The sequence below is a fragment of the Rosa rugosa genome, chromosome 3, assembly GCF_958449725.1.
Source record: "Rosa rugosa chromosome 3, drRosRugo1.1, whole genome shotgun sequence".
NCBI classification, from domain to species: Eukaryota; Viridiplantae; Streptophyta; class Magnoliopsida; order Rosales; family Rosaceae; genus Rosa; species Rosa rugosa.
The window spans coordinates 6,691,861-6,717,568 of NC_084822.1; the positions used below are offsets into that span (position 1 = coordinate 6,691,861).

Genomic DNA, 25,708 nt, shown 5'->3' on the forward strand with positions numbered 1-25,708 from the left:
TAAACTTGAGGGAAAGAACAACCTACAGGGCTACCTTTGTAAGGGTTCTAGGGACTCACCACCAAGAGCTTTAATGAGAAAATGATGAATAGGATTTAGAGATGGATGACACATAGCAAAGAATTGCTTGGAAGAGATTCCAAGCCATTTGCTATGTAAATGAAAACATATAAATCACGATACATAGGTATCATCGTTTCTAAGTTCTAACAGTGTAAGAAGTCTCTGTATGCAGATGGCCCAAGTCTCAATATATCATCTGCACTTCAGCATTACATGATAAGAACATTACAGCGCCAAACCAACCTCTATATGTTCACAGTAACTAAAAGGAAAAGCACAATTCCACAATTTCTGCTTCTTCTTTCAAATGCTTCAACAACATCAGTTATGCTGGCGGATTAGGGTAGACTTTTGGCTTTGGCTTGACCTCTATCTCATTGACACTGCGAACAAAGATCGCGTCTGGCTCATGACTGCAAGAGGAACAAATGACGCATTTAGCTTGATAAATGAACTCATAAAATTGATATACTGATACTTAGATGGAGAAATAGAGACAGGTCCATACGGTTTTTCTCCCTCCTCAAATGTGTAACTTGAAGCCACAGCCAATAGGCGGCCGTCTCTGCTAAAAGAAAGAGCTGCAATGCTCGTTGGATACTTGGAGTACTGGAAGAAAAAAAAGGAGCATATTGACAGTTTATCATTTTCTAATTTCTCGAGGGGTGAGTCAAGATATCAGTGTTATTTAAGGCAAGTAGTTACCTGATATAGCCGCTTTTTGTTGTTCCCATCCCATACATTCACATAGCCATCACAACCTCCAGTAGCAAACGTACCGTATCTGCAGTTGAATTTCAGAAAATAACTGATAAACATGCACATGGAGTAGAAGAAAGTGCTACCACCACTACTTTAAAGCTCAAATTGTTAGCATAATATTCATACCGAGTTCAAGAACAATAATTTCAATCCAACTCAAAAGTGTAATGTCCAAGTAAAGACTGCTCGGCTATAAATATTGTAATTGTAACTCTGATACAAGCGAAATAATACTATAATGTCAAAGAATATGCCAGAATATTTGAACTTGTCACAATACGTTTCTACGTGTCAAATTTTAAAGCACAAGAATATCTTTCACTCTTAAGTTTTAATTAAAGCATCAACCTGACTACCAGCTAAATGAAGCTGATTGCTAACTGATGCTGATTTTTAACTCGACTCTCATATTCCGGAACAATTCTAACCCTTATGTATGGGATCCATACTTAAACCATATCACTAAAGAGGAAGCTCTGAACTAAATTGACTACTGTGACATCCACAAGGTAACTATTGCAACAGGAAACACAGAATCGGTCCATAATCTCATTATGGATTTCATAAATAAAAAAGAATCAAAAGTTCAACAACACAGTATTTTAAGGCGAAATGTAACTTACATTGGATGAAATGCAATTGCATTTACTGGATATACAATGTCCCTTCCAGCCTCTGATTTTCTATGACACTTGAATGCATATCTGCACCAAGGTTGTACCATTAATATAAGGATGAAAGACACAATTGGGAGCATATCACATTTCAGCATGACTATATTTCAAAATAAATATCCAACAGATCTTCAAACTAACATAAGGATGAAACATAATTGGCACCATATCACATTTCAGCATGGCTGTATTTCAAAATAAAAGTCACATGACAAGTCCCTATGCTCAAACCAGTTCACCACCCAAAAACCAGTGCACAGCATCAGAATGACAGGAATGATATAGTTATTTGACCAGAAAAGACTAAAAGCTAAGTAAGCACAGACAGCAGCCCAAGAATATAAAGTCTATGGTGAACTAACAAAATCACACTTTATGCTGATAGCAAACTAATTTATATAGAGACATTCACTAGTGATCACAGATAGGTTCTCTGGTACAGCTATCAAGAACTACTCTTCCCTTCTAGTATTTGGTGCCAATAGCATCTAAGGTGTTCTCAGCTTATTAAAAAAAGAAATATAAATGCCATGAAACTGGATAATTGAACAAATCTAAAGCATTGTTCTGAACTATTTTATATTGTCTAAGAGCTGAATGCATACTTTTTGGTTTGACTAGCCTCTGAGAGATCAAAGAATTCCATTGCAACCCGTCCTTCAACAGAACTAAGAGCATAACCTACAAAAAGTAATCACAGAATTAGACCTCAAACACCCCAACAGCGAATATGAAACATGCATGGCACTCACAAAACCAAAGCCTACAAATGTCGTATTTCAAAACTGAATTTAATATAACAGGCACAAAGCCATATGGTGATATTGTTTCAAAGACATTTGACAAACTTTACCAGGTGTAGGAAAAAAAATGTACTTCCAAAGCTGAAATGTTAAAAAGGAAATGTACCTGTTCCATTAGGATAACAGCGCACACATCGAGTTTGATACTTCAATGAAGATTCCCTTCGTTGCTCAGGCTGTGACATATTTCTCAGATCATAGACATTCACATGTCTTCCAGCAGTTGCAACCACTAAACGATTTCCGACCAGAGAAAGAGAATAAACACGCTCTGGCTGTTGATAAGTCCCAACAAGAGTACGCTCTTGTCCATTTGCCCCTCTAGGATCCCAACACTTGACTGTCTTATCCCAACTACCGGTGATCAGTTGCCCTGATAATATTAACACACATGAAAGTATGTTACAAATTCGGAAACTTCCAGTAAAACAAAACAAATCATCAGCTGTTGAACTTACATAAATGCGATTACTGTAAACTACCGATTATAGCACCAACATTGCAATAAATTTCAAATTCCATCCATATTACTAAATCAACCAACACAATAACTAACATTACGAAATCGGAGCATCTCAGAAACAAATCTCAACCAACAAATCGGCACCAAAATTTCACAGTAAAAACACAATGGAAGCTGAAAATGAAACTAAATTCACAGACCTGCTGCATACGAGTACTCAACGCAACGAACCGGTGCGTCGTGCTTTCCTATAATATCTTCCTTATTGGAGTTGAAAACGAATCTGCAACATTGATACGGATCATACACAGAAGCTTGAGATTTAAGAAATAGGTGAACAAAAACAGAAAAATTAGGGATTTTGAGGTGTACCGGCGGACGGTGTTGTCGGAGCTGGCGCTGAAGCCGGAGGAGTCGTCGTGGAAGCAGCAATCGAGGACGGGGCTGCCGTGCGTGAACTCTCCGCGGAGCACATTGGCGGTGGCGTCGTACAATCGGACGGTCTGAGATGAAGAGAGAGAGAGAGAAGGATTAGAGAGAGAGAGAGAGAGGTGGAGGGAGAAGAGGAGAGGCGAGGGCGTACCTTATCCCAAGAGGAGACGAGCAGGTGATCGCTGTGGTTGGAGAAGCGGAGGTTGGAGACGCCGTCGGCGGGGGGGTTGGAGAGCTCTCGGCCGGAGGACGGCGGAGGGACAGCTGTCATCGCGGTATTGGCGGAGGGAGGCAGTGACGGTTAGGGTTTTTGAAATTTGAAGAAGTGAGAGAGAGTGACGGGGTTATTGTTTTGTGTGTGGAAATCGGGAGGAGAGAGAAAGAGAGAGGGAAGGTGGTTTGAAAAGACGGGGATGAAGGTTTTGGAATGGTGATATCCCCCAATTTGTTTCAAATTCAAAATAATCTCTCAGACTTCGTTGCTCTTCCTTCACATACTTTTGTGGATTGGGCTGTTGGAAGAGGATTGTATGCACCGACAGTGCAAGTGCACTGTCAGTTATTTTAATCTCTAAAAAAATAACAGCCACTCATCTAATCCACTTATTTATATATTTTAATATCAAAAAAATTACATCCATTCATATTACAAGTACCCATGCACTAACGATGCATGGAATACACTCCCTGCTTTGTTTTGCCCAAACTCACTGGCCCAAATTGAAATAGTGAATTATCCTCGAACGTTGAACTGTAGGAATCCTCATGGATACATGTAATTGGTCTAATGCGGTAATAATAACATAGTGGTTGATCCATTTTACCTTTTGTTTTTACTTTGCCCACTGCATGCATGTGTCGCCGCTATATTTGACGGGGAGTTTTTCTATTGGAACCTCCAAATTTACTCACTTGACCTCCTTACTTTTTACACCTCCTATCAAATTTTCAAATACTAAATTTACTCACTAAACCTCACTCAAGTTCCTGAAATAACCTCACTCATATAATTTGCAAACAAACTATTAATTACATATTCATTCCTATCTCCTAGCCCGTCCTTTGGCAACCAAACCTGCAGCTCTGACTGATCCGAAACACTTTTTTAAGCGTGTATGGGTGCTTGACAAAGATTTCAAGATCCAAGAGAGAGCGCCCAACCTCTTTGTTCTGAGTTTTGATCTCCTTCGTGACAGAAACAAGGTATTAAAGGGAGGACCTTGGTGTTTCCACCATGCTCCTATCGTGCTTCGTGAGTATGACGGGGTGACGCCAATCCGAACAGTGAACCTGAATTCTCTCTATTTCTGGGTTCGTATCACGGACATCCCACCATTATACAAGGTACGTCATACTATCAAGAACATTGCCTCTGTGGCCGGGAAATATATTGAACTGGATGAGAAACTCTTTGATAATTTAGGGAAGGTTAGGGTTCGGGTTTTGCATGGCATAAACAAACCCTTTTTCCTTAAAAAGACTTTGAAATTGGATATTGGTGTGGAAGCTGAAATTTCCTTTTTCTTTGAAAATCTTATGGGCAAATGCAAAGCGTGTGACCTAATTTTCCATGAGAATGGTCGCTACCCTGCATCTGATGGTCGGGCAGTGCCATGGGTCGAACATGGCGGTCAGGAAAAAAGGCCGGAAATCCCTAGCCCTTCCTTGGGTTTTACTACCTGCAGATTCACAAATGGAACTTTCAAATTCCAGGGCCTCCAAACCCCAATTCTGCCTCCTGTAAGTAGGGCTCTATTTGGCTCTAAAGACGTATCTACTGGACGCAAAACAATTTTGTTGCGTGCTCAGGACACCAGGTCTTCTTCTAGAGGGGATAACATTCTTGCTTTGGTTCCTGTGGAGAATGGGTCAGTTGAGAAGTTAGTGCTCACCAAAAGGGATAGGTCGGCCTCCCAGTACTCATCCCCGAAGAAACTGAAGGTACTTCTACCTGATTTGTTTACAACTCCAACATGTTTGGACATGCCTACCAAGAAGCTGAAAATGTCGGAGTTTACTACCAAGTTCTCTGCCAAATCACTTGGGATGGTTGAGGCTCCAGGTAGTATTTTGGTCCCTAAGGAAGCAAAGCAGGAGGTGAAATCTGAACCTAAGAAGAAAAGAGGAAGGCCTCTCGGCTCCAAAAACCAGAAGCCGTCCACATCAAAGAAAGTTGAAGAAGCACAAGCACTCTGCTTCGCCTATCTTACCAAGCCTCCAAGCCCTAGTGGGTAAGGAGAAAGTTTAGTCCTTTGTTTTAGAACTTGCCTATTTACTATGCTTGTTTCATAGTTGATAGGCTTACTTTAATAAGTGAGCATGAAATGTCCGTAGTGAGTGGTGCTATCCTGTATACCACTGTTTCTTATCTGCCCTCTGTATCAAGGCAGTGGAAAGGTATATAATGTATAGTTCTAGCATGAGTTAATGAAATTGTTTTGATTTTATTCAAAAAAAAAAACAAACAAAAATTACATATTCATTCCTTAACCAGATTACATAAATCTCTTATCTAATAAAAAAGAAACTCAAACACAAGGTATTGGGCTTTAAAAATTAATTTCTAATAAAAAAGAAATTTTTTTTTTTTTACTTTTTTTTTCTCTTGTAGATGCATGTGCAAAAAAAAAAATGAAGAGTAATTTTTCTTAATGTTGAATTATTTTCTCTATTTTCTGTACCTCATGATTAATTATTTAATAGTTTTTTAGATTTTTTTTACTGCTAGCTCTTTTTTTTTTGTAAATATAATGAATAGACTGGGATTTAGGTCATAAAATGATTTCTTTTGTTATCCCTCACCAATATGCGTTCAACATAGAAATCTAAAGGAGAGCAAAACCCTAATCTCGGCGGCGGCTGCCATTTGAAAAACCATTCTCGTCCGGTGGCAGCCCTGGCTTCTCGGCTAGCCTTGGCCTCAATGACGCCACGCGGTTTTGCTGTCGAATGGGGACTGATTGCGACAGCTTCATGTGTTCCCTTGTGTTTGGTGTTGCTCAAGCTTCTAGAGGGAGGTGTTTGGTTTTGGGTGTGGATGCGACATATCTGGGAGGTGGTTGTTCTTGTTTTGATGGTGGCTCGGATTGACGGCGCGACTCGAAATCGGAGGTGATGTGGATTGGAGTCACCGAAAACGGAGCAGGTTTGTGGTAAGGTTGCTTGTGGCGGCGAGGTCGTCATGATTTGGGTTGTGGGGGCGGAGTTTCGTCGCTATTTAAGTTGTGGCGGTCTTGGCTTGGGGCGGCGAAATTATGGCAGTACTGTCACGGTGGCGAAGCGGCGCTGGGATGGTCGGTGGTCTGGAGGTGGAGGCTGCATCTTGGGCCAAGCTGGGCCTGCCGATCCTTGAGTGGGCCTTCTATTGGGCTCCCTTGGACTACACAAGCTTTGGGTTGGGGTTTTCTTGGCCCATACAATTTCTCTTTGTTTTAGGGATACTATGTTAGTAGTTTTTACTTTCAATAATTCCCTGAGTTTTCAGGGATCTATGCACTTGATGTGTCTATAGTGCCTCCGGAGTAGTACTGAAGGAGGATTTACGCTAGTCTCTACGAATTTAATGTATAATGAGTGGACCTATTTCTATGTACCACCGTGGGTACTACCACACATTCTTGATCTGTCTAGTTGAAGGCAGCATAAGGGTATGTAATGGTCATTCTGGCATGCGATGAATACTATTGACACCCGTTTTGGGTTTGATTCAAAAAAAAAAAAAAAAAAATATGCGTTCAACATATATGATGATAGGAATTTTTATGTCAATGATCTTGATTATAGTTTTAATTCTTATTAAATATATATAAATGCTTTAATGAGTATGTAGTGAAATTGACAAATGAAAATAGATAAGGAAAATAATAAAGAATGCAATATAATATTATTGAATTGGAAAGTCTAGAGAAATTAAATATAATATTTTTTTGGGTATAATTATTGTCCTTAATAGTAATTTTATAAGAGGTTATATATGTCATTTAATAATTCATAATAGAGTGAGGTCAACTGAGCAGATTTGGAGGTCCCAATAGAACCACTTTTGACGGGACTACAGACATGTGACAATCTTAAACACACGATAATTACTCAAACATTAGACTATGTGGATTTTCTTTATACATATCAATGTTTTAAAATAACGCAAGGCGTAAAATTTACCTTTAAATCAGTTTTGATACTAAGGTGATGAGGTACAAAAAACGCAAAACAAGGTATAAAAAGCACATAAAGCGCTGCCTAAGAAGCACGTCTAGCAATTTTTTTTTTTTTTTTTCAAAACTCAAAACGATGTCATTTGAAATTTCAACTTTAAATCTTTGATAATTTTGTTGAATCAATGATTCTAGTACTTTACTTATTATGAATGAATGAAAATTAACAATGTTTTTTGTTTACTATTACGAATTATAATTACACAAGTATAAATCGTTTATACCGTAAGGCTTACGTCTTATTGAGACTTTCCCAAAAATGCCTCCCGAAAATGCCTAGGGTTATGCCTCAGCGTTTTAAAACATTGATACATACATGACTTATACTAGCGACATTTCTCGTGTTTTGAGTTTTCTCAAATTCCAAGCCAAAGTACCTCGTGAAGGAATGGATGGATTTCAAAACTTTTTAATTAGTGCGGAATTAGTTTAACAATTAAACTACTAACTAAACATAAAATCTATTCCTTTAACCCATGATCTTGGCTTATTGTGATATGTATATAAACATAGCATGCATAGTAAGGAAGAACAAAGAGGGAGTTTATGTTCTACTCACCCTTGGAGCGTGATTTTAATCCGATCCAAGTGAACCACCAAAGTTCCTCTCCTTGATCTCTCCTTGTGTGTGTTTCCTCCACCTTGAAGCACCTTGAATTAAGAACTCCTTCTTGTACTCCTTCTTGTGCTTGTAATCTCCTCCTTGATGTAACAAGTAAAGCCACAAAAATATATGGCCTCTAAGGATCTTCACCAAGTGAATCAAGAGATGAAGAAAGATGAAAGAAAAGAAGAAATTATGCAAGTGTTCTTCTTTCCTTTAATTTCTGAAAAATGGACCAAGAGAGAACTCTCTTTCTCTCTCTCTAATCTGAAAATAATGGTGTAGAGATGCTACCATTATTATGTCCATGCTTTCACTTTTATATAATAGGAAATAACTCCAATTACTAAAAGAAAATATTGACTTTCATAAAGCCAATATTTTGGCTGGTCCATACAGGTTATTGGGCACTAAAAATGTGTCTTGGGCTTTCATTTAAATCTCATTTAGTGAAGCCCAAGTCCACACCAAAAACCCGACAATCGTTTAGGCCCAATAGGTTCGGTTTTACCCGAAAATTCTAATTATGTTCAAATAATAAATCTAATTAATTATTTGCTCATAACCAACTCTTGTTTAATCTTCTTCATATACAATCTCAAGGATCCACTTATATGGTGTGCGATCTCTTAGGTTCTAATTAACAAGGCAGTGAAGTTTATAGAAACCATTCTATTTTGTTTACGAATCAAAAACTCCATTTTTGATTCTCCCTTGTTATTAGGATAATAAATGTTTATTAATCCTCGGGGACTTCACAAGTCATGAGTGACGTCTTGCAACATATCATGACTACCCTAGTTAATGTAGAATGACAAAGAACCTATTCAATTGGAATTACAATACAATACGGTCATTCTCTAACACGATGTTCTAAATCACATCATCGGGGTATGGAATTGATATGTCAATCCCCTAATGTGATTTTCATTCTTATGTGATTCTTAGAATGTGATTAAAAAACTCCTTTTTAAATCTCATTCAATGCTTTGGCCAAAGACTCATTGAATCACATCTTTGAACATACACCTTATTTACTTAAGGATAGAGATTCCTTGTTGTACACTCACATGTCTCCATGACGGAATTGATTATACCAATGAATGCATCTATTATATCCATTAAGGGACACAATATTATTGCATCATCAAGAGATAATCCATTCACTCATAAGACAACTATGGTGTCTCAGGTCAAAGGACTAATTTGTATTATTGCAATTTAGAGTTCAAGTTTGACATGTAAGTAAGACTCCATACAAGAACTCTAATGATCGCGTTCAGTGTACTCTTTAAGTTAAGAGCACCCACATACTTGTATTAGTGTCTCTACACAAATGACAAGAGACATATCATCCTCCATATTGAGCATACATAGTATGTGCTAGTCTTTCCGGATTATCAATGTCCAAGTGATAATCCTATGACTAGGAACCTTTTAGGATATGAGTGTGAAAGAGCAAAGGTCTCACACATCTAACTCTTTAGATTACTTTCTCTTTAACTCATATTCCTTGGACCTTGTTCAATCAAATATTAAATATAAGCAATGAACAATAAACTTGCCCTTTTGATTAATAATAATTACAATAATAATTACATCAAAATGATTGTTTTAGGACACAATTCCTTCACCTCGAACCCGAAGTTCCACTTAATTATGACAGTGCCACTCGCCCTCCATTAGCTCCGAGCTCGCCCTTGGGTCTCCAAGGCTTACCCCTATTGGTATCTCCTTCACAAAGTGTCACAATAGCACTACTCTTAAGTGCAACTTGTGACACCTTCAAAACACCAAAACAAATCCAAAGAGTTACTGCTTTCTTACTAACTGTTTGAGCCCAAAAGTAATTTTGGCAAGATCCTTTAGTGGATTTAGCATAGCGGGCCTATACCTGCGGCCTAAAAAATAAGTCTACTTGGGTTTGGGTTACAGCTTCATCCATTCCAAGATCCATAAGGAAAACGAGCCCTTATTGGAGTCAAGTAGCGGAGATTGAATAGGAAACTTCAATCAATAATCTTTCTATGGCAAGGAACAGTCGAAACCCTAGGCATAAATACCAGGTTTCAAGGACGAATTAAGGACAACTCTCAAATCAACTAATCTCACAGATTATCAAAGCCTCTCCGGAGCAAACCTACCTGCAACCAGTTACAAACCAGCGAAGCAAGGGTAACTCCCTCGCAACCCAGCGAAGCTAAAGATACGCTTTAGCAAACCCGTGCTTTCTCCAAACTTCCCAGTGATTGCTCTGCTCAACCTACAATGTTGAGTATCAATTCGGTGACGCGAAGAGATCACAACCAAAGCCCTTACCCGTAAGGCAAGAAGTCTTTTTCCGGAAGGCAGAGAAAAGAACCTTGTGACGAGGTTGGTGCTATCCTCGTTCACATCGTTTGGTCAAGAAGTCAGGTCAAGGGACACCCGGACGACTGCACCCCACGGTGCTGGCACGCCTGTTCACACGCTCAAAAGAGATAGTTTGTACGCCAACTGATTTTGGAGCCAAACACTAATAGAACAACACAACTCAAACTTCCGATCAATCAAGTTCTCCACTTTCTGGGATTCAAGCATTTCAATTAACCAATTCATGTTCAGTATACAACCAAAGTCAGAAAGCATCTCCGACAACCACCACCGCCGTGGTGCAGAGTACCTACACAGTGGCCAACAACTGCCTAATATCTCAGATTCTTCAAAACTCTACCAAATTCAATTTCAAGTATGAAGATACACACTACACATTCCAGAGTAACAACTAGAGTCAAGAACAAAGAAGGAAAGCCAGCGCCACCACCATACACAGTGATTTCGCCGAAATCACCCAAAATACCAAATCTCTTAAATCTTAACTAAAATCAAAACCATGTATACAGACATGTATAGCTCGACGACTGACCAACTTTCATACTTGAGTTGAAACCAAACGTCGCCGGAAAACTTAGTAAATGGCCGGAAAACTTAGAAACTTCGAATCCTTAATTCTCTCTCCCAAGTTGACGGATGAACGAGAAGATACAACAGGCTTCTTCACCTCGCCAAGACGAAGCTACCACCACTGGTCTCGCTTGCAGTCGTGGTCGGAATCGAAAAAACCAGATCGGAATCCCCAAAAGCTTTCGGCCTTCGATACTCTGTCACCGTTGGTTGTTTGGAGCATAGAGAGCCAGGCTTCGCTTCGCCCTGTCGAGAGAAAGCTAACGCAGCTGGTCCGACGTCCAGGCGTGGCCAGAAAGTCGAGAAGAAATTGGGTCACCTCCGCTGCAAAACGGGTCGAGAGAACAAGTCGGTCTGGGTTTGCAATCTGGTGCTTCTCAAGTTGATTCAACATATATATAATCAAATCCAACGGTCCACATCTTGCGGTGATTAAAATGGACGCTCTAGATTAAACCGCCTCTAAAATCTACTTTTAATTCATTCTTAGATAATACCAACTCCCAAAAATATTAAAAATAGCTTGGGTGTCCGAAAAATTATCCAAAAAATGCTGCGAACTCGTGGCGACTTCTACTTTCCATTTCCAAGCTCAAAAATCAAATTTGAGCAATTTCAAAATTCGGGATCTTACAAGTCCTGGTTGCTATGTGTCGATGGTTCAAGACAATCTAATTGATTCTTGTGGTCTTAATAAGATAGTAATTGATTAATTTTTCTTCCTTTTGTTTTTGCCATTTATGCACGTATCAACACTATATTTGATGAGACTACGGACACGTGATAATCTTAGAATACACAATAATTAACTCAACATTAGAACTATGTACATTTTCTTTATATGTCTCAGTAGCTATGATTGAACTAATTGTCAAATATGTAATAGTTGTCATATGAGTTATTCTTAGTGAAAATTTGAATAGATGTAGATGTCTTTTTAAGAGGTAAGGTTTTAAGTAGGGCAGTCTGGCCATTAGACTAGCTAATAAAAATTTGGCATGTAAGTAAGTGATGTCCAAGCTGGAGAAGAAGTCAAATCCAATTTTGCTTTATACATAGACTCCTTGTTCAAAAAAAATTGGTAGAAAATTTTGATTTTTCTTCTCCAAGTTGGTTAGAGAAAACTTCTCCTTAACAAACTAGAAAACAGTTTTTCGTCTTCCCAGGTTAGTCGACTTTGTATTGCTACCATTCATAACTCATGTGGAACTAGTGTTAGACCATAATTTACATATACATGCATTCCCATAAATATTGAATATAACTTGTTTTTGAGTCTATTTTAGCTTTCACTAAATCATTTTCTTATTTATCTACGAATATTGCAAAAGTAAAGGAAACATCCATTTTAGGTTTTGAAGTGGAGAATCAGAGCTAGAAATAATGACGGTCAAATGTGGAGTAAAAATTAAAATTCTAAATTTTGGTGAACCACCACAAATGGTGACACATATGGAGGAGCAAGGAGGAGGAGTAACATTGTACCTATTCCATTACATCCATTCATCACCATTCTATCACAACCAAATCTCACACTTTTTGGTTCAAAATCAACTCCATCTAGGAATGCGGCATATATGAGATCCTTGCATCACATACTCGGTTCTCAAGTATTGAGATTGGAGATGGGTTAGTGTTGAAATGGAGGTTTGAATATGGTTATGGAAAAAAAGGAATGCTAGAGTCAGTCGTCCAACGAGTGATAATGTTCCAGTGGACGAAGATGAGGAGGCGAGGGCGTACCTTGTCTCATGAGAAGATGAGCAAGTGATCACTATGGTTGAAGAAGTGGAGGTTTGAATATGGTTCTGGAAAAAAAGAATGCTAGAGTCAGTCATCCAACGAATGATAATGTTCCAGTGAACGGAGATGAGGAGGCGAGGGCGTACCTTGTCTCATGAGAAGACAAGCATGTGGTCGCTATGGTTGGAGAAATGGAGGTTGGAGGACCGTGGATGAACAGTCTTCACGGGATTGGCTGAGGCAGTGATGGTGTTTGGACCCAAAATGAACATTTTGGCCTGACAAGGCATGTGTTGGAGAAATTGAGCCAATGTCAGTGGCTCAAGCTATATATTGTCGACAAGTTCGAAATATATATTTAGAGGCTAAATAAAGCCTACTATGGAAGCATGGAAACATGAAAAGTCAACTTTAGCACATTTTCCTACTTCGGCTAGGAGAAACCGAGCTAAACAAGGAAGGAGGGGCGGCAGACTGACCAAATGAACTTGAAATGAGCTGAAACTCTGCAGATCCATTCTAGACAGACCAAGGATAATTTCTTATGAATAGTGCCAGAGCTTTTTTTGAGTGGAAGGCCTTCAAACAATCAGCCCAATTTTCTACAGAAGCAAAACTGGAAAAACTGGACCTGTAAGAGGTCCAGCAGCATTTTCGGCCCAACCACATGGAATAAAAATCTGAAAATTTGTCAGAATGATCTACACTCATAGTGGAACATTTCATATGAAGAAGTCGAAGGCATATAATGAAGTCTTGTTGGAGAAATAATTGAAGGAATAAAGGGGCAGAAACTGACCTAAAACCAGCTCAATATTCACATGTTCATGTTTCCTACCCACATGAAGAAAGCTAGATGCTTTTCTCTTTTTCCTTGGATATATTTTTCTTCTACAATCTATTTAATAGATCATCACCACTTCCATGTTGCTGCACCTTCATGCTTTGCTTTCATTTCATCTTTTCTCTATCTTTTCCATATTTTACAAGTGAACTTAGATCTACTTTCATTATTTTTCTTCCACTCATCATTTCACTCTTCTTTTTCTTCCCTATATAAACACCTTCTCCTCTCATTCTAACACCCATTCACATACAACAACAACATCTCTAAGATGATCTAAGTTCTCTCTAGAGCAAACCTCTCTAAGAGCAACTCCTCTCCTTCTCTTTCTCTTAGCGGTGATCACACTCCTAGTCCTAGTCTTCTCAGAAGCCGACTTTCAGTGCCACCAAACCCTCTGTCAACGTGCTTTGGTCCTAGTCTCCTCGGGAGCCGACGGTAGTGCCGCGACCACAACGGTTACAGAACCAGCCAAGCAAGGGTAACGCCCTAGCAACCCAGCCAAGCTAAAGTCACGCTTTAGCAAGATCTCAACATTTCCCGGTGATGTCGCTCTGCTCGATCTACAATATTGAGTGTCGATTGTGTTAACAAGAAGAAACTTCAGCAAAGTCCTCACCACGAGGCAGAAAGAATCCCCACGACGAGGTTGGTGCTCTCCTCGTCTACAATCGCTTGAAAAGAAGTCAGGTCAAGGGACATCCCCGACGACCGCACCCGAACGGTGCTGACATGCCCGCGCAGAAAAGAGACTGTTGACCAGCTGCAGCAAAATTGGAGCCAAACAGATGGGTTAGGGTTTTTGAAATTTGAAGAAGTGACGGGGTTATCGTTTGTGCAAATTAGGATGAGAGAGAAACAGAGAAGAAAGGTGGTTTGAAAAGACGTGATGAAGGTTTTGGAATGATGATCCCAATCATTTCAAATTCAAAATCTTGAACCAGTTCACCCTTGATATCCTTTCTGGGTTGGGCTGCCTTGTTTTGTCCACGATCAGCCCTAATTGCATATACCAGCCCATAGAAATAATAATTCATCCTTGAACGTTGAACATTGGAAAAAATTATTTAGTCCTGACTGCTATGTGTCGACGGTTTGGGACAATCTAATTGGTTCCTGTGGTTTTAATAAGATAATAATTGATTCATTTTTCTTCCTTCTGTTTTGACCACTACATGCATGTATCGACACTATATTTGACGGACACGTGATAATCTTAGAATACACAATAATTAACTCAAACATTAGAATTTTGTGCATTTTCTTTATACGTCTTAGTAGCTATGATTGAACTAATTGTCAAATATGTAATAGTTGTCATATGAGTTGATCACTAATTCTTAGTGAAAATTTGAATAGATGTAGATTGTCTTTTTAAGAAGCAAAGTTTTAAGTAGGACAATCTGGCCAGTAGACCAGCTATTAAAAATTTGGCACGTAAATAAGTGATATCCAATATTACAAATATCTCATATTTTAAACATGAAAATATCAAAACACGGCCATCGGAGTTAACCTAAATGATAAGAGAGATTCAGAATTGAGTTATGATTAAACTATGTTAAATTTTCAAGTCCTTTACACTTTAACTTTAAAAAAAAAAAAAAATATTTACACTCTTACTTTCTTAAAGTCGTACATTTGGCGAGTTGCTATTGGGAGAGTTATGCACTTATGCCATATCATATGGCTAAGGCAATGCAAATACCATAAAAACCTATAAAAACAAAAAAAAGAAAGTTACAATAGGGGAAAGGAAAAACAGAAAGAAAAAAGGAAAAAATAAAAAACGGATCTCTTATGAGTTGAGCCAAATTTTGCAAATCTGATGCGGGGGTTTTGTTAGAGCTGGCAACAACAAAAACAGAGTCGGAAGTAATCACTGAAAGCTTTTCCGATACGGTAAACTCCGGCGACTACCGACTCCGTTCATGCAATGGTGGTCTGCAAATGCAAGAAGGTAAGCTCTCTCTCTCTCTCTCTCCTCCCTCACCATCAAGATAGACGCGTGATTTCGTAGCTTAAGATTTAGATCGGATCGGATTGATTCGATTGGATCTCGGAAAAGTTTGTGAATTGGTGCCGGTATCGGCATTTTGACTTGTGGTTTAGATAATTGTTGAAGATTAAAGCTCCGATTCAATATGAAAAGCTTGTGGTTTGAATTCAATTGGGGATTTTTGATGTTTCAGGCTACCAAGCTGTATTGTTTCGTGCACAAGGTTCCGGTTTGTGGAGAATGCATTTGTGCTCCAGAGCATCAAATATGTGTGGTGAGTTTTTTTTTTTTTGGATGTTGATATATGTGGTCACATTGTGATGTCAATCTTTGCTGCCTGGTTTTGTAAATGTTCAGTTTGGGTTGTAGATTCAATTATATTCACAGTGAGGGTGTTCTCGACGTTTTTTATGAACATAGTCATGGCCGAATCAGAATGTTGATCATAAGTTTAGTTATAATCATGTGCATGTGCTCAGGGTTTACGTTTGTTCAGATACAGGGGTTTGTGCTTAGAAGAGAGAAAGAGTCGAACATAAATGTATATGCAAAGCAAGAGTTAACATGAAGATTTGAAACGTATAGGTTCGTACATATGAAGAGAATATGAAATTTGTTTGTCTAGTTAAAGTTCTTTGATATCATTTTAGGCCTGGGAAAGTCGAACTAGATATGACATAAAGGACCCCCCGGCCTTGGCTGAAGTGCTACCAGGATGGGGGTTGTCACAAGTATAGATGCATTCAGATTGATCTTTGGCTCTTTCAAGGCATGACCACTGTTTATCTCTCATTTCTTGTAGATTCGTACATACTCAGAATGGGTGATAGACGGAGAGTACGATTGGCCTCCTAAATGCTGTCAATGTCAGGTTGTGCTCGATGAGGGGACTGGCTCTCAAACGACACGGCTTGGTTGCTTACGTACGTGCTTTGCATATGTAGATGCCACCACTTGCATTTTTTATTTTAAGTGTTTTTTTTTTCCCTAATTTTTTTTCCCATTCGAAAGGTTTGTAACTTGTTGAACTTTATTTTGTTCAATGTAGATGTTATACATACAAGTTGCCTGGTGTCACATATCAAGAGTTTCCCTTCGCATACTGCCCCAGCTGGATATGTTTGTCCTGGATGTTCGACATCGGTACGATTTTCTTGGAAGTCCATGAATTTATGTTTACTTGTATTGTTGGATGGTGAAATTATATTTTTGTTTTTGTAATTTTATTTTAACTTTTTACGTCGGGAAGAACTAGTCTTTCTACAATATCTACTGTTCTTCATTTTCTCTTGATTGCTGTTAGGGTTCTCTGGAGTGTAGACTACCAAAATGTATACAAGGACATGATTATGGACATGGAAAGATAGAATTGCATTGTAGAAGTAACTTAAAGTTATAGAAACTAACAGAAATAATTATGAGTCACAGAAACCATGCATCAAGATGGAATTGCATCTTAGAAGTTAGAGGTGAAATTATTTTGGGGCTGTTCTTACCAAAATGTATTTAGCTTTAAACCCCTTTTATCTCTCTTGACCAGGTCGTAGACTTCAAATACGGCATAATAGTACTACGGTATATTTGTAAGCTGAGTTTGGTGTGGCTTAACTTACATCTCTATCTGTGGTTACTATAATTAGTTTTATAATCAGCCATCTTCTTGGGGTGTTGATCTACTAAAGTTAGAATATTTTTGTATGTGTATCTATAATTATGTGCTGGTTTGAACCTTCAAAGGTGTAGTTTGTTTTCACATGGTTCTTTGTAGTGCAGATATGGCCTCCCAAGAATGTGAAAGATTCAGCATCCCGCTTTCATTCAAAGTTGAAGGAAGCTATCATGCAGGCAAGGCTCAGTCTTGACTCTTAGATAATCATAGGAAGTAATTTAACGTAATTTAACGTCAATTTGATTACAATTGCTAATGTTGCTTCACTTGGTTGGTGTATGTTGCATAGTAGAACTTCCATGTCAGTGTAATTTTATCTCGGTGTTAATGGTAGCTATTTCTCTCTCTGAAATCTAACAAAAGTAATTGCAAACAATTATCATTTTGACCATATTGAAGAACTATTGTGAAAGCAAAAAGGTCAAGCAGTTGGCATTCGTTGAAGTCTCATATTGTTTGAAGCTACAGAGTCACTGGACTTTACATTTAATATTTTAATGCTCTTTCTTAGTACTAGCCAATTTTGATCTCTTGAAATTTTGGGGAACAAGTGATTATCCTTTGTACTTTTTTGTGTTGGATTGAATGGATAATTCAATCTGCTGTTGACTGAAACTTGCTGTTTTGCATTCCATATGCTTGGGAATTTGAACTTTGGCACGACTTTGCCTTTACTAGTTTTTCAATTTCCTTTTATCTGTGAGACTTGGGTTGCATGATTTTAGTTTATCCCCATGTTTTAGTGATTTGTTGAATTTTTATTGGATCCTATAACAAGCAGCTCCAAATCATTAGAGTTTCTTTTAAAACCAAAAATTCTGGCCTCTTCTCTTGCCACGTGGCAAGTAGGTCTCTCGAGCCTTTCTTAAAGGATAAGTACCCAGAGGTTCTGCAAGAACACTTCGAAAATGGGGCTGGAGGGTTACCCGAACCGCAGGCTTGTAAATCATTAGGTATTTTAATACCCAATGAATATTATATCACTAGTCTCTTGGCTAGGAAGCGGTTTGCCTGTTTGTGAATGCAACCGCATTTATGGTTTTGTTTATTCCATAGAAGAGCCTAGCAAAATATAATATTCATGACTGCAATACCGATTCTTATTTTGTGCTCCTCTGTTTCCTATCTATGTAAATCTGCTTCCTTGCACTTCATTAGAAGCTGATTATTAAGTTATATGTACATTTGTTCATTTTGATAAGTTGGAGGGATTCCTTACATCAGTGTGGATTGTCTCCTTTTGCTTCTCTCTCTTTAATTACAGTTGGATTTGAATAGATGTATCCTACTGTCATGCAGACTGGCTGGGAAAAGAACTTGTTTGGAAATCATCCAGTTTCATTGTCATCGACAGAGTCCCGTAGTCCGCCACCTGCATTTTCCTCAGATGCAGGGCAGGGGAATATTGCAACCTCATCTTCATTAGCAAAAGATGAAACTGGAGCAGGGTCTGCTATACTTCAAGTGACAGACATAGTGGAGATAGAAGGTCCTAGTTCAGCAGGGAGTTTTATAAAAAGCACAAGTCCAGTTGGTGTAAGAAGAGTTTTCTGTTATCCATTGAATTGAATCAATTGATTATATATTTAATGAGAACTCATATATATGCCCAGTTAGACTGCCTTGTATGCCTTGAAATATTTCCTTTTGGTGTTTTTTTATTGTCTCATTATTTCATTTTTTTTTTCTTTTCTGTTGCAATGACTCTAGCCTGGTGCTACAACACGAAAGGGTGCATTCCAGGTTGAGCGGCAAAATTCTGAAATCTCATATTATGCAGATGATGAAGATGGGAATCTTAAAAAGTATTCACGGAGGGGTAAGTAGCAAGCTCTTCTCTGTGTCTTTGTTATTTGATAAATCCTTGTCAATTGCTAAGTCACTATTTTCTTCTTATCTTTATTATGATACCGTTGATTAAATTTCTGTTAGGCAGTGGTTTAACGAGAAAATCCATCCCTGTTTTGAATTGATTAGAGCTGTTAAAGTTATGTCTAAGTGGGAAAGAAATACACTTTCGTTCATTCAAGTTGACAGTTATCAATCTTTTTTCTTCTTCTTGTTTTCCAACTCGTTAAATTCAATCTTCCTTTGAATTTTGTTGCCTGAAGCAATTAGGTCCTTTCTTCAACTGTATTTACATTTTTTTTTCTCAAATTTGTTGATTTGGCATGTTTTAGTCGTGTGGCACATTATCGGCATATATGATATCAGATGGAAGTCATAAAGCATATGCAATGTGGTTTTGTGGCTATATAAACATGTATCAAATTTATCTTATTGGTCATGTACGCCAAACAGTATTAAAATAGCTCATAGAAGCTCAGTCGAATGTAGGAGTGCTTGTGTTATTGGCAGATGAATGAACCACATATAATTTTTTTTTTATAATTGAAAGATATTGAAATGACTTAATGGCAACTGTAGAATAATAAAAACTTATCACTAACTTAGCCGAGTGAAGAATGATACTTGGTGTTATCTTACCTCCTATTCTTCTGCAACTTGAGTCAAATTTGAGGGAAGTATTACTTAGCCTAGATGAAATGATGGTATTGAAAAATACCTTTTCCCCTCCTTTTCTTTCTTTAGCTAAAGAATATAGCTGTCTCCCGTTATAAAGAGAAAGAATAAGAGAGAGATTTTTGTTTGACCCCTGTTTTGCTGCTCTTTTATCTGGTTGTAGTCGGTGCCTGCTCTGGTTTCATTTCTTAGAGCTTGTGTTAAGTTTTCATTCACGAATAAAACTCATGGGAATTTAATTGTAGGCCCATTCCGACACAAGTTTCTTAGAGCATTGCTTCCATTCTGGGGAAGTTCATTGCCAATTCTACCAGTGACCGCACCCCAGCGGAAAGATGGATCAATTGCAACAGATGCACCGGAAGGTCGTACCAGACATCAAAAATCATCGAGAATGGATCCAAGAAAAATACTTCTTGTTATAGCAATCATGTAATGTCAATGAAACCTCTTTTCCTATCTAGTTGATATCTTTGTCTGCATTATGCTTAATTCTTAACCTAGGCGTTGTCTGAATTACAGCATCTACAATAAATTGATATTTGCTAATGCAATGTATTACAATTTTTTGCAGGGCATGCATGGCAACTATGGGTATTTTGTATTATAGATTAGTGCAACGGGGTCTTGGCGAGGAGACTCCTGATGGCGAGCAGCAGTAATCATCGTATATGATGTATGGTGGAATTCAGGCGATGGTGTATCACCCTCTTAATTTAGACCTTCTTGCCCTTGTTCTTGTGCTTCTGCTGGTAAATGTTCCTTTTTCTTTTTCTTTTTTGTCTGGACCTGCTTCATGTTGTTAGTGAAACATACAAATGGACAGCAGAGTAGAAATTTACATTTCAGTGTTGATCACAGTGGAATGTTATAAAGATATCTTCATTGACCCCTTTCTCTCCTTTTCCATAGTTCTCTGCATCTATATGAAGTTGAATTGGAGAATCAGGTTGAGTTGTTTGAACTGGGGTTATTTTGTAATCTATTCATTCTATTTGATCAAGTAAACCTGCTAGAAGAAGCTGCCTGGAATGCAGTGACTTTCTTTTGTTTGAATTTCAATATCATGTGCAACTGAGGGTGTTATATGGAATTGCTACATGGATTCGTACATAACCGAACTTACATGCACCAAAATGGGACTGATTCACCGACAATTTGGATATGCTTATTTGTGAGGTGAATCACCTTTTTGGATACCATAACCGAACTTACAAACACAATAATGAAGCTGATTTACTGACAATTTGGATATGTCTATCTTGTGCATCAATGTTAAGTTGTGGAATCATGTACAGTATGTCTACCTATGACCTATCTTATACATTATCAGTAAATGTAGCAATGATAGTCGTATAAACTCCATACATTCATGAAACCCACTTTTTGATACCTTTTAGCTGCAATGGATGTAAACCCTAGTTATGCCTATGTTAGTGATCTTACATTGAAAAGAAAAGGAAAAAAAATCATATTAGTGTAGGTTCTGTTCAATTCTTCTGAAGTAACCGGATCATCTTTGTCACACACTCACATGAGAATGTCTTACCTTCATCCTCTTAGCTTTCATTGGTAAAGAATTTTGGCAAGGAGAATTAATCGGCTATTTCTACAAATGAACCTTCATCAGCGACTAATTCTCATTATATGATCAAAAACTTTCCTTTACAGATGTAACATGCGTTGGGAAAGATCATTCATTTGGAATTCCGGCCTACATTTTTGAATATACAGAACAGACGGTGAAGCACAAGTGAAAAACATTGAACTTAAGCGAGATTAGGGAATCTTTACTGGTAAGATTGAGCTTTTTTTTCAAAGAAATATTGAAGGAAACTTCTGAACTAACACCTCTGATAAAAAAGAAAAAGGAAAATTAGAAAACTTCCTAACATATCCAAAAGACGTCTTTCCGAATTAAATTAAGTTAATCCTAGTATTGTAGTACGCTGACCTTGCGAGACATCTTGCATATACAATATTGGAGAGGAATATAAACAGCGCATGTACAAACCGTAAAAATATGATGGGAAAAGAATTGAATATCAGATTTGTTCTTATTGCTTGCTTCTTGGTTTGAGAATCTGAATAATAGTATAACTACTACTTGCATATTTTTTTTGGATCAAAATCACATGGTATTCTCAAAAGCACAGAGACCGATCCGTGCTGGGAGGTCATGTCAAAATGCTTCCTCCTCCCTGGCCACCAAGATGTTTCCTCCTTCCTCCTCCCTGGCTACTTCGATATTTAGAGACACAGAAATCCGCAGTTGCTTGACAGCTAGTTCTGGCTATTCGAAAACGTTACAACACTAGCTAGTGGACTGGGAACTTGGATACAACATAGACTATAGTCAATTTTGTACTAGAATTATAAGAGGGATGCAGACCGTAATTAATCAAAAAGCTAAAATCATTTGTTTGTCCACATCAGAAACAATTCTTATATATGTTCTTAACACCTCACTAGCTACACTTGTATTCACGAGAAATTCTTCACTACAACATCCGTTGTATGTAGGGTACTGGATGGATCAGTATAGTTCTTAAAATCAATACATAGTAGGTATAAAATGTGTTGATTACCTGGATGGATCACTACGTACAGTCGCAAATGAACGTACCCCAAAAAGATAACAATAGCTATTAGCGCAGTTTCTTCCACAGTTCCACTTCTGCTCTAATCAATTAGCCATAATTTTTCAGAGAAACCAAGCTGCTTCCGGTACTCATCACATGCTTCCGCTTCAACCAAATTGCCGTAATGTTTTAGGGAAATTAGGCTCTCAGTATAACTGATGATAGTCCAGTTTTGCATTAATGTTATAGGACACTTCACCAGTTCCACTTGAACACTACTACCTCTTAGATCCAAAAACATTGCACAAGATCTGTTCTGAAACCCCCTGCTAATTGCATCTTTGAAAAATATACCATGTTCCCATTCACCAAAACTACCCGTAAAACAAGGAAACACAAATTTGGTTTCTGTGCAGTACTCTCGGACCCACTCTTTCACTTCATAATTTTTCAACACCCATATCTCGATGAACAAGCCATGGTTATGTAACCAAGCATCCAAAATTGCTAAGCGTCCTTTCAGATTAACCAAATTCAAGTCGGAGAACTGACTTCTTAATTTGGGATGAGAAGTCCAATAAAACTCCTCTTTCTTGAAGTCGAAGGAAACTATATTACTTTCTCCCCTTACTCTAGTTCTCGATTGTTTGTCAATCACCCAATGCATGTCTCCACATGCAGACGCATTTTTGTGGCTCAAATTACAAGGAGGAACTGCATGTATCTCTCGCCATGAATCTGTGCCCAATACAAGTACTTGGGCCACCAGGTAATTCTTGTACTGTGAATTACCGCAAACACGAAGAATCTTGTGCGTGCCGGTTGTGTCATCAAATCCCATAGCAAGCCAGTCAAAAAGCTCACGGCGACATCTAATAGAGGCTGGGATTGGCACCTTACTAGCCGGAAGCCGTAGAACTTCTCCCATTAGAGGATTCAACAAGAAGCTCGGACCTCCATAACTGACATCTTTAAAGCAAATCAAGTTGCCGAAAACACAACCTACCTCGTAGGTACACTTCTGGCTTACTATGATCTCTGAGCCATTTCCATGTTCTTTCATATTCAAGGTGTTGCCACCGTGGTATTGAAGTGGGTGGAAGGTCTTCGTTACTGTTTTGATTCCCTCGTGTGATCTAGCAAGAAGCATAAGTTGAGGTACTTCACCAGTAGGAAGAGTATTGTGTAGACGCCGAGTGTACTGTGCAACAAAAATTTTGTTGACTATGTTGTTCAACCTCTTAGAGGCACATCGGATGGAAGAAACTGATTTCAGGGGCAGTCTCAGAACTATATCGACAAGGATATCTCTGGGGAGGTCCAGAAGCTTTGTGTTGCTGCTGCTGTAAGGCCTCGATCTCTTGAGGACCCTCGGGATCATCATCAGATCTCCTTTCGTCCAGGGTCGTCTTGTTTATAGCTAGGTTTTAAGATTCTCTAAATTCAATTTAACGTATTAGATCTCCAAGTCACAATTTGGAAAAAGGAACGCAAATTCAACTCGAAGCCAAAACGAAATTGTTAACTGTATTACAGAAAGGCGCCTTTTATTATTCTACATGTAGGACATATATCCAGAGGATAATATAGGAAACCCAAGCCGGCCAGGACCTAGAAACATAATCAAACAAGGAATTTAGACTTTAGGGTTTTCTTGTCAAAAAAAAAAAAACGACTTTAGGGTTTAGGACTATCGATCTTTTCAACCCCTCAAAGTTGGAGCTCACGAAATTGTTTTCGTATAGAAGTTTAAATTTTTTTTTTTTTTTTTAAAGCAAATTTGGAGTGATAAAGTTTTTTTTTTTTTTAATCGAGATTACACGTACAGTTCCTCAAAGACTTTCTAGGCCTAGAGACTAATCCGTGCCAGGAGATCATGTCAGAACGCAGGGCCGGTCCTGACATTTTGAAGGCCTGAGGCAAATAATTAAAATGTGGCCTCACATAAAAAAACCATATAATCGAACAAATTTATATATATATATATATATATATATATAAATTAAACCCCTACATATTAAAAAAAAAAAAAAGATGTTCAATTCCAAAATAATTTTTCTCTTAGAAGTTGAAAAAATAAAAAAGAACAGAATACAATATATTCTTTACAAAAGAAACCAATGAAAAACAAGGGACACAATAAAATTGAAAAATATTGGTTTAAGCACGAGACGTGAAAAAATTAGAGTCCCATCCTATGAAAAACCCTAGCCGCATTGGTTCCGGTTTTTCACTAATGGTGGCCGGTGCCGGCCTCCTCTCTAAGTGGAATCCTTATATCCATGCGTTCCGATCTGCCCTCATCCCTCCGAGGCCTTTCAGTAAATCGAAGCCAATCTCTCTGTCGAAGGAGATCGATCGACCACAGCCCCTGGAATCCCGAGTGCTTGCCGGACTCCAACAGTGGCTGTTGGGTGGTGGCGTCCACTTTCGAAGCAGGGTGACAAGGGAGGATGTCACCTTTGAACCGGGGCGTGCCCGACCTCGCAGAGGGCGGCTCAAAGCAGTGGCTATGACAGCGTTTGTATCTGTGTCAGTCGGCCAGGCGGTGGTGCTTCGATGTGCAGAGGCGAAGGCCAATTGTTTCATGATCCGCTCAAGGGCTATGGCGGCGAGGGCGTGCTGGCTAGATCGTGTAGCAGCGGGTGATACTATGCCAGGTACGAGCGACATGGAGGTGGGACAGGGGCTCCGGCCGAAGGTCGCGGCGGCGACGGCGATGGCTCTGGAGGATGTGAGTCTGATTAGGATTGATGTGGAGCCGATGGTGGCAGAAAAGCATGCGGAAGTCGGCGTGGAAGCTACCGGAAAGCAGTCGACGGTGGCCGTCTCGGTGGTGACCAGAGCAGTGGGGAGGTCTAACTCTAATCGGGTGCCCCGCCCAAATCTGAGGCACACTTGGGTGTCCAGAACAATTCTGAGGCCCAAACCAATTCTCAGGCCCAATGGGGGGTTCAAAGTTTTCATGAATATTGCTTGGATTTGGGCCCATTCGTGGACCAAAATGATAAGTTCTAGTTCTCTAGGGTTTCGTATTTGGGATCCCGGCGGCTTGATCCAACAAACTACTGCTACTTTCGACTTTTGTGGTATTAGCAAATCTTCTGGAGTAGTACTAAAGGAGGATTCAAGCTATTTATTATTGGCGGAGCACTGGTAGTTCAATGAGTGGACCTATCTCTATGTACCACCGTGGGTACTACCACATCTTCTTGTCTTATCCTTAGATGATAGCGGAAGGGTATGTAATGGCCACTTTGGCTTGAGGCTAGCACAAATTTCAAATCATTTGTTAATACTCCTAGAACTTTTCTGGATGTATTACGTACAATACGATTGTAATCGACTCTTTGAGTCTTTCTATTATATGAAGATAATTCCCTTATTCAA

General features: G+C 38.7%; 3 protein-coding genes across 5 annotated transcripts; 1 reads left to right on the forward strand and 2 right to left on the reverse strand.

Moving 5' to 3' along the window:
• Positions 1-69: 69 nt before the first annotated feature.
• LOC133737015 (mitotic checkpoint protein BUB3.2) lies at positions 70-3,710 on the reverse strand. The gene is made up of 9 exons (XM_062164646.1): positions 3,349-3,710; positions 3,138-3,268; positions 2,966-3,048; positions 2,409-2,675; positions 2,105-2,180; positions 1,449-1,529; positions 769-847; positions 572-672; positions 70-476 (listed from the first exon to the last, which is right to left on the reverse strand). Exons 1-9 carry the CDS (start codon positions 3,466-3,468, stop codon positions 389-391), a joined length of 1,026 nt encoding a protein of 341 aa, XP_062020630.1. The 5' UTR covers positions 3,469-3,710; the 3' UTR covers positions 70-388.
• An 11,581-nt stretch (positions 3,711-15,291) lies between these two features.
• On the forward strand, positions 15,292-21,794 carry LOC133739308 (uncharacterized). Of its 3 annotated transcripts, none has more exons than XR_009860531.1 (10): positions 15,292-15,505; positions 15,738-15,818; positions 16,347-16,467; positions 16,593-16,687; positions 17,318-17,389; positions 18,513-18,749; positions 18,924-19,032; positions 19,982-20,168; positions 20,311-20,488; positions 21,408-21,794. XR_009860531.1 is itself a non-coding variant. In XM_062167057.1 (9 exons), exons 1-9 carry the CDS (start codon positions 15,482-15,484, stop codon positions 20,396-20,398), a joined length of 1,014 nt encoding a protein of 337 aa, XP_062023041.1. In that variant the 5' UTR covers positions 15,293-15,481; the 3' UTR covers positions 20,399-20,798. The 3 variants fall into 3 exon arrangements, 1 of the variants encoding a protein (XP_062023041.1); XR_009860532.1 differs by lacking the exon at positions 21,408-21,794 and adding an exon at positions 20,649-20,798; XM_062167057.1 differs by lacking the exon at positions 21,408-21,794 and having other exon boundaries at positions 15,293-15,505; positions 20,311-20,798.
• Positions 21,795-22,418: 624 nt separating this feature from the next.
• Positions 22,419-23,699, reverse strand: LOC133737106 (F-box protein At5g65850-like). Its single transcript, XM_062164728.1, has one exon. The coding sequence runs from the start codon at positions 23,697-23,699 to the stop codon at positions 22,419-22,421; it is 1,281 nt and encodes a 426-aa protein (XP_062020712.1).
• Between the last annotated feature and the right edge of the window lie 2,009 nt (positions 23,700-25,708).